The following is a 19,009-nucleotide window of genomic DNA, read 5'->3' on the forward strand; positions in this document are numbered from 1 at the left end:
CAAAATTCAATTCGATCAACACGAAACGTGAAACACGAACAACGAAACGAAACTACATATGGAATTACTGCAAATTCAATAAGCAAAAAATACATTTAAATTTATTTTAATTACAATTCTTATAAGTTTCCCCAGTTTATTGTACTTCTTTTTTTCCTCATAAAAATACGAGATTTCTTTTCGTATTGTTTCATTTTCCAACTGATTCTACTTTTTTGCGAAATCTCGCAAATCACAATTGATTTCTCAGTCACACGAATAACACAGATCCATAGATTCTATTAAAATAAAAAATTCGGAATAGGGTAAATCGACAAATAATCCCTGGGATTATGAGAGGGAGAAATCGGCTGAATAAATATCGTCACATATTTTCCCGCGAACGAGCCACTCGAGGCTTTAAATAGGCCGACTTGAAAACCCACAAAAGCGAACGTTAAAAAAATCGTTGAGTTCCACGACAATAGCCATAACGACGTCAGCGAGCGTTCAACGATGCGTACGTTGTATGCATCGCGAACACGCTTGAACGCGGGACATCGCATCGCGTCGTTCCGGCTCCTCTCTTCTTCACGGAGCATTGTGCTTCACGGTCGCTTTTACGGAATTGACGATTCAGCTCGCGTAGGTTCCTTTGAAAAATGTATCCGCCGTATACACGCGGGGACACTGGCCATTGAAATTACATAGGTTACCTGCGCTCGAGGAACATTCCACGGGAGAAATTATAGTACGTATATCCGAGTTAGTCTCATATACGCGAGCATTTCAACGCGATTATTATACCTTTGTAGCGCTTGTCCTAATTTTTTTCTCCCCCTATACGAACTCTTGATTGAATTTTAATTAAAAATTCTAATTGACATTTTCAACGCGACGTCAAATAAATGTCAATTAATAACTTTAATTAATTATTTTTCAATAATAATTTGATTTTTAATTTTCCTCCTCGTGTCGGTTCAATTCAATCTTTCCCCGATAAAACCCAATCTAGCCCCAGTTCTTCAGTGTTTCGATACATTTTTAAGGACAAACTCGGAGAATAATTTTTTTCTCAGAACTGCCATTTGCATACTAACGAGTTTATAAAAGGTTTCGACTTAAGGTATGCACGGAAAGAGAGAGAGAGAGAAGGTGCGAGAAGGTGCGAGGAAACATTTATCGTGGCCTATATTTCTCAACTCCGGCGAGGAAATGACTCGGCAGGAGAGCGACATATATATTGTCCCGCTATCAAGAATTTATTATTCAGCTTGACCGAGCAAAAAGCTCTCTTCCCTTTGACAAGCAGTGCTTACCTGTGCTTTTTGTGCGATCGCGAGGGCGAATTCTTCGTCGGGCGCGGGATCGTCAGGTGTCATGTTGGTGCTCCCCGACGCACCGGTACTGTTAAGGGGTCTGACTGGACCCCCCGTCGAAGACGGCCAATTACCAGCAGGACTCCCGCCTCCGTTGGATTCGCGCTTTCCTGAAGAACAGAAAATATACATTCAATGTTGGAGATGTTATGTGCGCGCATAACACCGTGGAGAAAATTTAAGCGCAATTCAGAGTGCAGTTGAGATGAACATAAAGTGGGAATTAAACGACTCCGTTTAGCGCTAGGAAACTACGTGGAAAGAAGGTAGATCTTAACTTGCAGTGATGTCTGAATTTCTACTAATGGCTGCTAATTTTACGCGAAGGATTTTATTATTGCTTAACTAGCGTTTCGGCCCGCGCGAGTAGCGGTGTATAACCTTCTTTTTTATTTATATCTCTTATTCTTCTCTGTTTAATCGATGAATTACTCGTACATTTATAGATCGATTTTCGCGAAACAGGTAAACAAATTTTCCTCCTTCCTCGGAGAGTGGTGATCTTACGTGGCTTTTTACAGAGAAAATTAGGTGTTCTGTCTGCTTGACCGCGAATTAATTCTACATTTGGGGATCGATCTTTATGAAATTGGTATACCGAAATGTTTCTAATGTTACGTTTTGTTTCCGTTTCTTTTCTCATTTCTGTTTTATTTTAGATTCCAAAGAGACAGAATTGGGTGCTTATTGACATTAAATTTAAAAAAAAAGAACAAAACAAAAAACCCGGAAAATAAGAAAAATTTTGATACCGGTTTCATGAAAATCGGTCCATAAATGTGTAAGTAAATCACGTTCAGACAGGTAGACAAAGGAAGGAAATTATATATATATGTGTAAATTATAGATTAACTAGAGGATAATCTTAGCATTTATTTTATATGCGTAATCATTATATATTTTAATAATTAAAGCAAAGATGATGAGCTTATGTATCCCATTATTTTTATTGATCTTTTCTCATAGTTTATTCTTTTTATCGTGACGTTCTTTGAGTCTCTACTGCCTGTTCCGAGGGTTAATTGAATTTTATTTAATTCAAGCGGAACTACAGTCAGCGATCAGTGAACCTACACTTTAGTGATCTATAGTCTATAATAAATTTACAATTCTACGGATAGGGTGCGCGGTGCATATCAATCAGTGCACCGATAAAGGAGCTAGGACAAGTGTCACGCCTAAGAATTATTACCGCGGAGAAGTGCATACATGCACTCCGAGAAATGCATCCACGCGACGTACCCCGCGGAAATCTTCCGGCCATTTATTTAGCTAACTGTCTCGCTTAACGATCGTTTTTCCTCGGCCCTTCGAATCACGTTTCTACTGATTTATTCTGTAAATATACTTTATACTTAATAAAACTACACGAAAGGATATCCTTGAATGGAAAAGTTTGCTTGACGCTGTTATTGAAGAAGAAAAGAAAAAGCTATTCATTAGACCTCTGAGATCTTTCTAGAAAAAGAGACTCTGGACATTTTTGATATTTCAGAAACAGTTCATTAAGCTGCAATTGAACAAGAAAAAAGTTGATCTCTCATCAGATCTCTCTGAGGTCTTCCTCGAAACGGAGATTCTGGATATTTTTGATATTTCAGAAACAGCTCATTAAGCTGCCATTGAAAAAGAAAAAGTTTATTATTAGACATCTCTAAGGACTTCCTGGAAAAAAGAGGCTCATTTTTGATACTTCAGAAACAGTTGATTAAAATTTGTAGCCAGCGAATAAATGATTTATATATATGATTGGCAGTGTCCACATCAATTCAATATTGCAGTCGCAACAGGTAGCGATTGATTCAACACGACAAATCAAACTAAGGAGGATAAGAACGACAATTGAGAACACGACCTTGACATTATGGAGGCACATACAGGGGTGGAATAACGTTGCAACCTTTCATGTGGTTGAACGTCGCGTCCAACTGTGTGCCAAGAGTAATTACTTCCGTAGATTGAATTTGGCGAATCACGCTCTCTTCGCGCGTGTTTCGAATATATATAACGCGACATATAACGAAAGTATTCGTTAGCGTGTCGCGAATAACGTATACGGTTACGATAACAAAGTCGGAATAAGTAGCCCTACGATATGTGTTGACGAATAAAAATCGATAAAATAAACACAAGTCTCTCTCTCTCTCTCTCCTTCTCCACGTGCGTATATATGTAATCTCTATAAAAATTATATTTAGAAACTTGCGTAAAAATGTATATCACACGTGTACGTCTTACGTGTTAATTAAGTGAGCAAGAAAAAGGTATTCCAGGTCCGCGACGCGAATTGAAGTAGAACTCGAAATCGGGCGTTTGTTTGATAAGTTGGGTTCGTGTCTTCATAGAGGTTCCACGAAAAGCAATTTCGATGCTCTCGATGATCGCCGTACCGTACAAAACTGGTCACGAAGCATCCACATCGCGTGAGCGTAACTGCTTCACGCTGATGTTATATAGGCACTTCCGAGGGTATCGATCAAATAAGTTATTAGATCATGCGCCTGCTTTACCTTAATATTCTATCGCCGCGTTCCACATAGTTTCTGCACGCGTGTGCGGAGAAACTCAACAATTTTGCTCAAACGTTACTACAGCTACATGGTGTATCGGTCTTATCATGTCACATGGAACTAATATGGACGATATTTATACACACAACATATGTGCATGACGCAAACTGCTCGCGAACGTCGAAAGTCAAATCGTGAGAGAGAAATTGGAACTCATTTTGTTATATATTGATGGGAAATCTTGGCGATATTTCATGTATTCGCATGGACCTAGTTTTCAAATATAGCGCAAATATACAAGTTATATCCTTATATGTGTTTTCAAACTTGAGCCCCTTTTCTGTTTACCAAGAAGGTGAACTAACAAAGCGTGATAAGTCCCATACAGCACCGATAGATTGCAAAAACATTACAACAATCTTTCACCGCAACATTGCAATATTGCAAATTCACTGCAAAATGTTGCTACATCATTGCTGTTGAATTGCAGCAATGTTAAAATGTCCGCTTTTTGGAAGATTGTAACAAAATATTACAACAATATTGCAATATGTTATGAGTTTGCAATAATGCATTGTTATTGCAACCATAAACTAATGTTGCATATACAGGTATATAAATGTAAATAAATCATTAATGAAAATACGTTGTAGTTAATTTATATATATTACAATATATAAATTATAAAATTTGGATTACATGCAATATTTCCGAAATATTAATGTCATGTTACTACAAGTGTGCTGGAATTTTGTGCACTTATATCTCTGCAATGTCTTTATAATATTGCATTGCAACTTGCAACATTGCAACGTTGCTGCAATATAATTGCAATAATCTGTGCTGTATGGGGTGAAACCGTGTATATAGATCTCTTTATTCCACACGTTTAGTAAATAAATACACGTTTATTTATCTGATATAAAATTTGGTGTCGCGGCATATTAAAAGAAATGTTTGCTCGATAAATCTGGTTTTTTTCCTTTTGCGAAAGAAGGTCAGAGAAAAGTTGTCCTCGTAATCTTAATTCTGATATCTTTTTGCGTATCTCTCACGCGTGAAATTTTCGCTTCCCGTCTTTCCTCTCTTCCCGTGCGTGTGTTGAACCAGCTAATTAATGTCACGTGGCTCCAGCATGAGAACGCGAGCGCGCTCATCCGCGACGCGACGCGACGTACCTTTTTTTAAGGAAGTTCCTCGCTTCGTATGGCGACCCATGAAGCTGGAAAGTAGCTGCATACTTTTTACCCCGACACTTTCTTCTTTACATACGCCCGGTCGCAGCGATTCCGATAAAGGTATCGATCGCGTTCACCGGGTCCCGGAAACCGCGCGACGCTAAACAGCCGCGCTATATTCGAGGGTCAATTTCATTCTTTCATACCATCGTGCTGGAAATGTTACAAATATTTGCCAACTGTTATAAATATTTGCATCTGTCAGTTTTCCCAGTTGCGTGCTGACGATCTCGAATTTCATTCGGTTTATAAAAGCTAATAGAGAAAAATCGTATCCGCAAGTAGACATTTTTTTAGTGCAACTCGAAAAATCTGTACGCAAAATATTTTATACCCTCGGGAAGGAAACAGAGACTTGTTTCTCATTCGGTGAAATGAAGAAATAAATTATAATATATATTTACAAAAAATTTTAATTAATGTAGAATATTATTAAAGGCAGTTTTTTTTCTTGCAATTTTACTAATACTACCACTTGGAAAATTTTGAAAATAAATGAAATTATCTTTCGGGGCATAAATTTATTTCGAATCGCAGGCAAAATTCACGGAATTCGTTTGACGTATTGCCAAGATCGCCGGTAGAGAATTTATCGAGTGTTTACATCATGTATCGGGGTATATAATTTCCCACTCCAAGATGGACAAAAATATCGAACTCGACCCAGCACACGAGACCGCCGGCTTTATGTGCCATTGATTCGAATTAATATTCAACTAATACTAAAATGACGACAGTCAAGCTCAAAAGCTATTGAATCGTATCCCTCGATCGCTCGGGGATTTACAATTAAATTGAGCGAGCAATAATAATGCTCGCGCATTATATAAAATTTAATTAATCGCGCTCTACAATTAGCGTCGTCACTGATCGAATAATTTTCATTAGGTATCCTCGAAGGACGCGGCACTTGTCGACGAGTCCTTAATGAAGATCTCGCGAGCGTACATCCTTGCGAAAATTCTCGCGACGATCGCGAGTGCTCGACGCGCGCGAAAACACTGAGGAAACTTTGGTCCTTCCTCCCTGCAAATTGCCGCCGAAGTCCACGTCAGTTTCCCTCTCAAGGGATTGCGAAAGTCTCGCGCCTGCGCCACCACCCTTCTGATCGCCGCCAGGAAGCAGCCTGAAATCTCACCCTCGTGCAATTAACCTGGCGAACGCTGCCTTGCCTGATATAGGATAATCGTTTCGATACGTTGCGATTACGTCTTTTCCCTATATCGAAAATATTAACGCGTGTATCTCTACAGAGAGAATATTTTTCTCTTAGAATTTACCCTGAAAGTCAGGGTAATCGTGCGAAAGAATTTTATGTTTGATTAATTTTACTATGTACCTATTGTGTATTAATATTTTTTATTGTGATAAATATTTCATCAGAGAAACTCTTATAAAATTAGAGTTTCTCTGATTAATATTTTTACCACAATAAAAATATTAATATCTACCACAATAAGATATAAAATATGTTCGATTAATTTTATTATGTACATGTGTATTAATATTTTTTATTGTGAGAAATATTTAATTAGAGAAACTCTTATAAAATTCGAGTTTCTCTGGTTAATATTTTTACCACAATAAAAAATATTAAATATAAATTTAACATATATAAGATAGGCAATAAGAGCCAAATCGCGGATGACAGTGCGTTATTCTAAACGAAACTAAATTTTTTCGTTAGAATTAAATACCTGTGCACAAGGCACCAAATTTTTACTTGGACACGGCCAAGATATAAAATTGGAATAATCTCTACAAGAGATTTTTAATTCCATGTATCCCCTATTCCCCCTAAAGAAATAAAGTGCGAGAGAAAAATATAGATCCGAAAGTCGCAGAATCGGGAATCGAACCCGAGACCTTTCGCTTGCCGGGCGACTGCTCTTCCAACTGAGCTATTCAGATCCTTTCGATTCTATACTTTTCTCTGTTATATATATTAATGTTGGTAAATAAACGCCTTTAAGCCAGCGTGTATAAATTAAGAGTTTAACTAGGCTCTGTAATATATAAATATAAATTTAACATATATAAGATAGGCAATAAGAGCCAAATCGCGGATGACAGTGCGTTATTCTAAACGAAACTAAATTTTTTCGTTAGAATTAAATACCTGTGCACAAGGCACCAAATTTTTACTTGGACACGGCCAAGATATAAATCCCGATTCCCGATTCTGCGACTTTCGGATCTATATTTTTCTCTCGCACTTTATTTCTTTAGGGGGAATAGGGGATACATGGAATTAAAAATCTCTTGTAGAGATTATTCCAATTTTATATCTTGGCCGTGTCCAAGTAAAAATTTGGTGCCTTGTGCACAGGTATTTAATTCTAACGAAAAAATTTAGTTTCGTTTAGAATAACGCACTGTCATCCGCGATTTGGCTCTTATTGCCTATCTTATAAATGTTAAATTTATATTTATATATTACAGAGCCTAGTTAAACTCTTAATTTATACACGCTGGCTTAAAGGCGTTTATTTACCAACATTAATATATATAACAGAGAAAAGTATAGAATCGAAAGGATCTGAATAGCTCAGTTGGAAGAGCAGTCGCCCGGCAAGCGAAAGGTCTCGGGTTCGATTCCCGATTCTGCGACTTTCGGATCTATATTTTTCTCTCGCACTTTATTTCTTTAGGGGGAATAGGGGATACATGGAATTAAAAATCTCTTGTAGAGATTATTCCAATTTTATATCTTGGCCGTGTCCAAGTAAAAATTTGGTGCCTTGTGCACAGGTATTTAATTCTAACGAAAAAATTTATTTTCGTTTAGAATAACGCACTGTCATCCGCGATTTGGCTCTTATTGCTTATCTTATATATGTTAAATTTATATTTATATATTACAGAGCCTAGTTAAACTCTTAAAAAATATTAATATTTACCGCAATGACATATAAAATATATATGTTCGATTAATTTTGCTATGTATACACGTGTAATAATATTTTTTATTGTGATAAATATTTCATCAGAGAAACTCTTATAAAATTCTTCTTATTGTCCCATATATATTTACCATAATTTTCAGAAGAAATTCTAAAAGAAAATTCTTCCCGTGTATAGATTGAATCGCGTTGCGTATTGCTAACTATTGTTGGATATATACATATATATATATATATATATATATATATGTATATGTATATATGTATAATGCACTACAAAATAGAAATGGGTTAATTAAACGTGACATAATTAATTTCAAATGTCAAAAAGGATTTAGCGTTCATGCGCATGTTTTGCATCCTTGTAATTCAAATGTCAGAGCCGTCATAATAATAAAGATAAATTGAAATGAGAATTATTGAAGGGATTATAGAACACATATGTGTAGAATTATAATATATCTTTTGTACGTGATAATAAAGAATTCAAGAAGGCAATCGCTCGATTGATCGGAAGGTCGGTCGACCTTCGGGATACGCTTCTCAATTAATCGAAGAACGAAATGTGTTTGACTGCAGCGGCGTTGCATCTCTCATACGGTTAATAGCAAGAGCAAGTAATTTGAGTAATGGGCCAACGATTATGGCGGCATTAAGGATCGCGCAGTTAATATCGCAGTTAACATCCGCGTACGACCGTTACCATACCGTTAACTTAACATATATAAGACGACCGCTGCTTTGCAGCTGTAAGAGGAGCATGTATTATACTATTCTTAATCCGCCGATCGTTAAGAAAAACGCAGGAGGAAAACGACCGATGTAATACTCTCTTATAGCCGTTAAATTATCTTTATTAACGCTCAAATAAATTGATTCCTCATCCGTTGAGGGTTCATCAATTTTTCTCGAAGGAAAAAAACGATCGATCACTTTTACACGATCATTACCGGATATATTTTGAATCGTAATTAGCGTCATTCCTCCCAAGTTCGAAGACCGGAAGACGCGCGCCGGATCGCCGACCGCTAGAAAGTGCAGTGCACTTGGAATGTGCATCCTAGCACTTGACCGGACAAAATGCACATATATATGCGTTCAACGCTTCCGTCGCTAAGGAATTATCATTCCGTTGAATCGATATGCGCCAATTTCGCCGGGAGAGTGTTCGATGTTGATTATTCACAATCTTCTGCGCGCATCAAATAATTCCGCTGCTATGCAACGCGATGCAGCGCACCGGCGAAGGCGATGCACCGTTGCTTAACGGCACCGTGAGTGCCGCCGCCGCGACGTGAAAATTTCAATTCCCTATTGCGTTTTATCAGCAGTTCTTTTGATCGATTTATTTTTATTTATTTATTTATTTATTTATTTTTTAATTGATTTTTATTCCTCTTTATGCGCGCAATGCAGGAACGGAAATTGATTTGTAAAAAAGAGCAGTTTGAAAACGAAACGTTTAAATACATAAATATGTGCATATTTTCTACACGAATTTTTGTAATTTTACCAGAGAAAAAATGTCGAAGAGACACGTGTTTTCGTCCGTCTGTATATATGCTTAAATAAGGATTTTTTCCATCCTCTCGCGAAATGTTGCATTTCACGCGCAAAATTCACGGTGATCTCTCGGCCGAGTTTCTCGCTTTTACTCGAACGAGATGCAACGGGGTAATGGAACAGAACGGTTGACTGTCGTTGTCGTCGTCGTAATCGTCTCGCTTCCTTTTCCCTTGATTTTATTTGCTCCTCTAGGAACAACATCTGTCTTACGCACCGTGCCTCGGCTTATACACGGCCACTTTACATTGCCACAAGCCGTACTGATGACGCCGAGGAGTCGGACTTTATGGTGCAAGGTGCATCGCCAGAGAGGAGAGAAAAATAAAAGGAAAAGGAGAGTTTCAGAGAATTACTCAGGGAAAAAACGAACTAGACGGAGACGACCGGGAAATACCGGGTGTCCAAGGATGCCGCGATTTCTAACTCTATTCAGAAGTGATTCTCGAATTACACATCAGAAATCGAAAGCTGATTATCCGTACTATAATATGAATATGTATGTGTATTTGTTATTCGTGAAATCTGAATATATTGCGCAATTCCAGAAATGAAATCATACTTGAATAGTGACGAGTGATCTTGCGAATACGTGGATTCAAGGATATACAACTTTTTAGCGTCGCTTTTTCAAGATGTAAATATCCTAATAAAAAGATTATTTCAGCTTCAAAATTTGGAATTTTAAAAACTTGCAGATGAAAAATTCTGAGACCTATCTAGACGAAGAATTCGAAAGTATAAAACTAGAGAAAATAATGGAGAAAATGTCATATCAAATAAATGAAATGATCACTTTTTTTCCTTGCAACACATTTTACATTTCCCTCTGGCAATGATGTAAAAGTAAGAAGAGATAATATACGTATATACAGAGATATAATTTTTTCTTAGAATTTATTCTGAAAATCATAGTAATCATGGAGAATTTTATAAGAATTTCTCTGATTAATATTTACCGCAATAATAAAATATTAATATCTATAATAAGATATAAAATATGTTCGATTAATTTTACTATGTACATAATAAAATGTACTATTTACATAATAAAATTAATTAATATTACGCATAATAAAATTATTAATATTATACATAGATACAATTAATTAATATACCTGATGAAAAAATTTACTGAATTCGAGTAAATATTTATTTCAATATTGCTAAATAAATAATTTATTTGAAACTAATAATATTGATTTGATGTGAAAAGTAATTATTTGATATAATTAAGAAAATCCTTTTCAAAACAAATAAATATTTATTTGTTTCAAATAAATGACTTATTAGGCAGTATTAAAATAAATATTTTAAATTAATTTAATAATTTTTTCGGTGTATTAATTAATACTAATTTACTAATTTACACCTTAATATTTTTTGTAATTTTTCCAATATCATATATTGTCCTATGATTAAGTAGTACGATTTTCAGGATATAAATTCTAAGAGAAAATTCTCTGCGCGTTAGAAGATTCGTAGAAGGCATTATAATTAATTCTCGCTCTCTTAATGGCTTTCCCTATAATTATCGCGTATAGGCAAATCCTAAATCAACTACCTGCGGACGGGAAGATCCACCCGAAGGCGATACATTCCGGAGATTTTAGAAAAGCCGTCGCGCGGGAACCTGTTCTCGTTTTGCCGAAAGAAGCGGAGAGAGGGTTCCGGCTGTTTCCCGCCTCGGTTTATACGTATTTACATATTTACATAGACGGTACGCGCGTCTGGTTAGGGCGCGTCTCGGTATTCTCGTGCTATATGTTCCAAGTAGAGCCATATCTCAAAATATGATCGCGCAACACTTGGCTTTTGTTATTATTTAATACTTCTCAAAACGTTCAATATTTATATAGAGAAGATGAATCAACAGATTGTGATTAAAAAGAAAAATAATGTGAAAAGAAGTTAGATATTATGTGTGCCGATTAAAATTCTGTTTGTAGATGCGGATAACATTCCATGTGTTACGGCCATTAAATAACTACGCATACATATTTAAAGGGGTGAAATAGAAAATTATTCTCGCGCGCTTCACCTGCGAAATCGAACAAATAAATATAACTAGGGGAAATTTAAAATAATCTATGCAAAATATATGGATTCGGTTCGGTTTAGAAGAATTATTCAGCTCGTCGAGACTAATCGGAGATATCGTTTAAAGATGATCACGAGTTTTAACGCGCGGGTTCGGAAATCTCTGTACAAAAGAGTTCAAGATCAATGCTAAACTGTAGAAGGTATCAGAGCGAGAAGCGAAGCGCAATTCACTTGGCGTGACGCGATGACCACGACCTGTTGAAAAAAAGAGGAAGATATATCACGAGAAGAAGAGAAGATCTATGATCCCTGGTGCCTTGTTGCAACCAAGTCAGCTCGAATTGTAACGCTCCAAAAATTAAGCCGCGCAACAGTCGAATAATTCAAACATTTCCTGTATACAGGGTATTTCCAAAACTGTGTCAGAGATTTTAAGAGTGTATTCTCTAGCAGTCAAAATATAAAAAAGAGTCCTATATAAACATGGGTCCAAAAATGTTTTTCCGAGTCACAGCCCCCTTAAAAATGGGTGAAAAAAATCGAAAAATATAGGTATGTATTGTAGGAGACTGTTTCACAGATCGAGAAGTGAAAGTCTCCAAGAATTACAATCCGTTTTTCGATTTTTTCCTCCAATTTTAGGGAACTATAACTTGAAGGGAAAGCATTTTTGGATTCATGTTTATAAAAACTTTTTTTTTATTTTGTATATCACAGAACGATGTGCTGTTTAATAATTATTTAAATCTATGATAATTAATAAAAATCTGAAAATTTTAATATGCTGATAAAGAAGATATATTACATTTTAAATTATAACATTAAATTTTTCAATTTTTATAGTATTAAACTATTTTTATCAAATGTGTAATTATAATTTAGAATTCTGAATATTTGGTGTCGTTGAGTAAATTGACATCAATCTCTTTAGTACAAATCAATGAAAATGTTATCTTAACTGTTAAATGTAAGCACATTTTTTACAAACTAAAGAATATCATCCAACATTAAATAAAAGATTTTTTTTATCACTGTAAAAATATATTTTTCTGTCAATTTTAATTTATACTTCTAAGTATTGTATACATATTGTTCTGCTTCTTTATATATACAATATCCATATATATCATAATGTACAAAGTTTCACGTACATCAAGTAGAACCTTGTTTTACATCCTTCACCATGCTCTATTAAATTATTATTACATAATTATCCATTATTTATAACTATCCATTATTCAGTTATACATTAATTATTTATAAAAATCATGAATCATTTAGTTTACTACAGGGTTGGGTAATAACTAATTAATTAGTTAAAAAAGTTAAAAAAAAGTTAAAAAGTTAATAGCTTTTAACTTAGCTTAGTTAATTTAAAATGTATTAACTTCAACCTATTTATTTTTTACCTTAAACTTATTAACTTTTTTCCTAAGTTAATCTTTCTATTTCTTTTATCTCTGAATATTATTTTTAAAATAAAGTATTATTAATTTTTATGTTCATTTTTCATCAATTGTAATTACTAAAAAATATATTTCTACATAAAAATCAAAATTATTTAATATAAATGTTTTTAAAAATTAATTTTTAATTTAACTTTAATTAATTTAATCTTAACTTAACTTGAACTAAGTTCATTTGTCATTCATCCAACTTTTAACGTAACTAAATTAATTTTATAAGCAGCTAACTTGAACTTAACTTACTTCAAAAAACTCATTAACTTACCCAACCCTGATCAAAATCATGAATCATTTAGTTTACCATCACCTTAGATTATCCAACTTCTATCTACCTTTATTACAACAAAATAAATCAGATATGACACGATAAATAAGATAAAAAAGATATGATAAATAAGATATACGATATCGCAATTCGCGCAAGAATGAAGACACGGGAAGCAAGCAAGCAAGCAAGGTTCTCCACCAATATATATACATATATCGCGCGCGCGAGACGGGATTCTCTCGCGCCAGGTTCTTTCCGGCGCGATAATATAATTCCTCCTCGGCGCGATCGTATCCCGAACGGAAGCGGGACCCTCTCTCGGGCCCTTTCATAGGCACCGAGTATACCTGGCGCATACCTGGTCGCAGTGGCGTCGCTTTCGCGGCGGCGGTGTTACTCCCGGGGTCGCGTGACGCATCGTCCGGGTCGCCTGCCGCCGCCGCCAGCGAACGCACTCCTGTCGTGAGGTGGGCACGCGACGTACCCCCTGGTCCCGGGGTTGCTTCCGCACCCCCGCGCGAAAGATATAGCGAGAGGAAGAGACGTGTCTACCCGGCGAGGACCGACGTGGCCGTTCTCGGCCACGAGCGCGGCAACACTGACCTGCCACCATCGAGAGGAGAGAGGACCGCGACCGGATAACAGAACCTCTTTCCTCCGGGTTCCTCCGGCTCTATGTGTATGTGTGTGTGTGTGTGTGTGTGTGCGTTGCTCCCTACTACTCTTCTCGCGCCTCTCTCCACTTCTTCTCTCTCTTCGCCGTTTTCACTTCTGTCTCTTTCCTCCTCTGAAGAGGAAGAGAGTATGTGTGGGGGCCGACCTCTTTGACTCACGTGTATGTCCCAGAGGGGACGGAAGAAGCTCGTGAAAAAGGAAACGGGAGGACCAGAACGGGAATTCTGCATTTTTTTCGGGGGATTTTATTTTTAGAATGTTATTATCTGTACGAGGGAAAACAGGATCGATCGCGGTCTTCATTAGCTTCGATCTCTTGAAAAGAAGATTCTTGACTTTTTTTTATCACTCCCACGTATGTGCACGAGGAGGAAGGTGAACTTTCTCGGATATCGTGCGGATGAACTGGATACCCATTAGAAAAAGAGCGTCTTTCTTGGAGCGTAATTTCGCTCCGAAGGAAGATATAATATCGACAGAAGGAGGGCATCTTTCTCTCTTTAACTTTTAATTTACTATTCTTAGAGTTCTCGGAGTTCTTCTTTTCCTCGTACATGAAGAGAAGCGGAAAGTAGAGACTCCTTCGATTACCGAGAAGGGAGGAAATTGACAGCATCGACGGAAGGAGGTCACGGCTCTTATTTTTAATTGCATTTAAGAAAGAGGAAGAGGAAAAGAGATGAGCATTTTTTTGTCTTTATATATTCCATAAGGAGTAGCAGAAGAGAAGTTTGTTTCGGATATATCGTCTCTGCCAAGTTACGGAAAGATGGGGAGATCGACAGAAGGAGGACATACTGTTTCTTACTTTTTAATTGCACCCTTTGAGAATATCTTCTTTATTCCGGGCCCATAAATAGCAACCAAAGAGAGAACTTCCTCGCGCGTGTTCACCAATTAAGGAAAGCTGAAGTATTAAGAGAAAGAGAGTGCGAGCGTGCTTTTTTCCAAAATTTTAATCCAAGTCTTTAAAATTTCTCATTACTTCGAGTCCATAAATAAAATTGATCGATGGGATGCATTAATTTATTCTGTAATATATATATTACACTCTTTAATCTCTTCTTCATCATTAATTTTAATGAAACCCCTGTGTATTATTATGATGCTTATATATATATATATTAATCGACTTCCAATTCACTTCTAACGCTCCGTCGAAAGAAATATATGCTTGTATAATGAGGGAACGTGATCAACGAGATAGTAGATGAGAAAGTATCCGACGAGACACCTCGCTCGTTGTCAGTGAAGCCTGAGAAGAGAGGAATGCCTGCGTGCGGATCATTGACTCTTGGTAAAGCTCTAATCCCCTTTTCCTCCTTTTCCGCGACGACATGTTACGATACAAACAGGGACGGATCTATGTGAAACCCAATGAGAGCTTATTGTCAGCTTCAACCTGATAAAACTTTACTCAATGCAATATAGAAGCTACTATACAATCATAATGAACGCCAATGATTCTTCAATTGCCTTAATATCACAAAAGAAAATCCAATAATGTGCACATTACAAATTATATTTCCGAAAGAAAAAGTGTATATATTTGTGTATTAAAAAATTAGACCGACAAATTTTAAGGGGAAAAAGAAGACTTCAAAATATGTTTTGTTAATACTAATTTTCTCTATAATATTTAGTTTTAATACTGCACGATAACTTTTTAGTTTGTCAAATTTGTATTGAAATTAATGAAATTTTTTTGAGCATTTACTATAAAAAGAGTGAATTACTTTTGTGTATTTGTTCTGTGTTTTGTTCAATATTAATTATATGTTTGTTTAAATTACAAACTACTATTTCATATCATTGAAAACGTCGTAGAGAAAAATAGTAATGATGAAAAATATTCATTTTGAAGTCTTCTATTTGCCTTCAAAATTTGTCGGTCTAATTTTTAAACACTCTGTATATTTATTGTATACAATAAGTGTGTATAATTTGATTGTAATATATTATGTGAGATAATACACAGGGATTTCATTAAAATAATGAAGAAGATTAAAGAAAAATATACAATACAATCATAATATAATTTAATTGTTAATAGGGTTCAGATCTACAAAAGATCGATATATACACATATGTTTGCGTGTTCTGGGAAAATATTTTTGTAGAAGATTCAAGATAATTTATTAAGCATTTATTTTGAAGCATTTATCTTGTAAAGTTAGATTGAAATATTCCCAAAACACGCGATTACAGCTCTTTAATAACAGTCGCGATGAGACATTCTTCATGATATATACCATGCTTCACCGAGCAATTTACATAATTACGGCCTAAGCTCAAATTAAAATCAAAAGCGTAACTTTTTATAATCAAAAGTGATAATACATCGCTAACTCGATATGCGCTGGTTGCTCTTGCGTGGTTCTAACCAGTACATTGTCGAGTGTATAGGTATCTACAATCTACAATGACATCTTCAAAAATACTCATGTATATATACATATATATATATATATATATATATATATATATATATATACGCTATAAGATTTGGCCACGAGTTTTCGCGCGATTAATTTGCGCGTTAGTGGTTGTGCTGCTGGAGAGAAGAGATCGATCAATAATCGCTGCTTCTAAGTTCTGAAGATAGAGCGAGCGCGATGGCGTCCATATGTAAATGCCTTTTTGCCGATTATAAATATTTTAATATATTTTATATGTACATAGAAATTTGTGCGGGGAGAACCTCTGGCAATTTATATATATATGGAAATATCATCCCTCTTCGCGATATTATTTCATTAAAAATATCAATCGTAAATAATCTCTCTCTGCATGCATTTTGCGGTGCATCAGGAATCGGAAAATGCAACGCCGGTAACCCACATATTATACAGGCAACTAATACATACATAATTGCATATAAATATTTCACCACAATATTTTATATTGCATTTCTTCTTTGCTATATATCAATTATTCCGCGAAATTATTATTTTTTTAATTATCAAAAGTGCACACTCGAGAAAGTCACGATATTTCTGCCTGCTTTAAATATTTAAATATACTTTCCACTACTGTATCAATTTAAATTATATTTGTTTGTTGTATATATTTCACACTCTTTTTCACATTTATTTTTATAACATTGAAAACAATTTTTGTCTTATTACACGGAGAGAATTTTCTCTTAGAATTTACCCTGAAAATTATGATAATCGTGAGATAACATGGTATTGAAAGAATTTTAGGAGTTTCTCTGATTAATATTTACCACAATAAAAAATATTAATATGCACATAGTAAATTTTACTATCTATATATATATATATGTACATAGTAAAATTAATCGGGCATATTTTATATCTTATTGGTAGATATTAATATTTTATTATTGTGGTAAATATTAATCAGAGAAACTCTTATAAAATTCTCCACAATTACCATGATTTTCAAGGCAAGTTCTAAGAGAAAATTCTCTCTATGTACTATACTACTATACTACTATTTACAATACAATCGTATCTTATCTAGCGTCCAAAGAATGAAATTACAGCATCAATCAATATTAAATTAACAAACATCCTCCTCACAAGATTTTTAGCACTTTTTTTCAGCCTTCAATTTATTAATAATAAATAAATTTGTTCGTAAGAATCGTTTTTACTTTTCATTTTGCATCGTTTGATGTATCAAGACGAGATTTGATCCCAGCAAACACCGATATATAATTGTTACATTGCTATAATAAAACGGAATATAACAAGTAATATAACGTGTACGTTACATGTAACATCCATGTTAGTTGTAATTTCCCATTCATAGATGTAACATTTTAATATAACATATATTACATTGTAGTTATATTGTAATTATATACCAAATAGCACATTGATGTATTGATAAGTCAGTGCTATCTTGGAATATAATGACAATATAACTACAATGTAATATATGTAATATTAAAAATGTTACATCTATGAGTGGGGAAATTACAACTAACATATACGTTACATGTAACATGCTTAAGTATATAACATTTATATACTGTATTTGCTGGGGATCCCAGCAAACACCGATATATAATTGTTATATTGCTATAATAAAACGGAATATAACAGGTAATATAACATGTACGTTACATGTAACATCCATGTTAGTTGTAATTTCCCACTCATAGATGTAACATTTTAATATAACATATATTACATTGTAATTATATTGTAATTATATACCAAATAGCACATTGATGCATTGATAAGTCAGTGCCATCTTGGGATATAATGACAATATAACTACAATGTAATATATGTAATATTAAAAATGTTACATCTATTAGTGGGAAATTACAACTAACATATATGTTACATGTAACATGCTCAAGTATATAACATTTATATACTGTGTTTGCTGGGCGATATCTGTCGCAGCGAGAAACTCTCGCGCGTCCTTTCTGAATTTTCGTTGTTTGACTTTTCGCAGCTAGCGGGTCAAAGTTAGAGCTGCGCGTCTCGTGTTCGGCTTACCTGATCTGCTCCGTATATCGCAGGGCTCTTATATCGCAGGACGCTCTATCTCGGAGATGCCGCTTTACCGTGGCGGTCCTCTTCTGGTAGTTTCTCCTTCTAGTAATCGTGCGACACATAGTGCTACCGTGCACCGGGAACAACGTATTGTTACGTTCGTCAGCTGCTGCTCCGCTCCGAACCGACACGCTCACCAGGGAAGAAAGAGGGGCGCGAAGCCGGCTCCAACGTGGAGAAGGGTACGCTGGGGCAACTGTCGATGAGAGAGACAAAATCAGGGAAAAGGAGTGAAGAGAGAGAGAGAGAAGGGAAAGGAACAGTTAGCGACGCTCGTATACGAATATGCTCTGGACCCCTGATGGATTATTTATTCGAATGACGCGGGTGAGATCATTAACTGTTGCAACGTAAATTCTATCTATTTTTCTCTCCTTTTAAAGAGGAAAATTACGGAAAAAATAATAACGGAAGAGGGAGAATGAAATGAGAGGAGAAGACGGATGA

The 19,009-nt window shown here is 35.4% G+C and overlaps 1 protein-coding gene across 7 annotated transcripts in view; it reads right to left on the reverse strand.

Annotated features, from left to right (window-relative positions):
* LOC114944381 (uncharacterized) overlaps positions 1-18,680 on the reverse strand; it is a 34,604-nt gene extending 15,924 nt beyond the window's left edge. For 3 of the 7 annotated variants that reach the window (XM_085486564.1, XM_085486567.1, XM_085486566.1), the window contains exons 1-2: positions 5,047-6,116; positions 1,299-1,468 (exon numbers count right to left, since the gene is read on the reverse strand). In XM_085486564.1, coding sequence (XP_085342690.1) covers positions 1,299-1,468; positions 5,047-5,107 — 231 coding nt within the window. In that variant the 5' untranslated portion in view covers positions 5,108-6,116. Of the gene's footprint in view, positions 1-1,298; positions 1,469-5,046; positions 6,117-18,505 lie in introns of those variants that run through there. The other 4 variants (XM_085486563.1, XM_085486562.1, XM_029320271.2 and 1 more) reach the window with 4 other exon arrangements.
* Between the last annotated feature and the right edge of the window lie 329 nt (positions 18,681-19,009).

This window comes from Nylanderia fulva, unplaced genomic scaffold (assembly GCF_048542155.1).
Source record: "Nylanderia fulva isolate GAGA-0341 unplaced genomic scaffold, ASM4854215v1 Scaffold45, whole genome shotgun sequence".
In the NCBI taxonomy this organism is placed as follows: domain Eukaryota; kingdom Metazoa; phylum Arthropoda; class Insecta; order Hymenoptera; family Formicidae; genus Nylanderia; species Nylanderia fulva.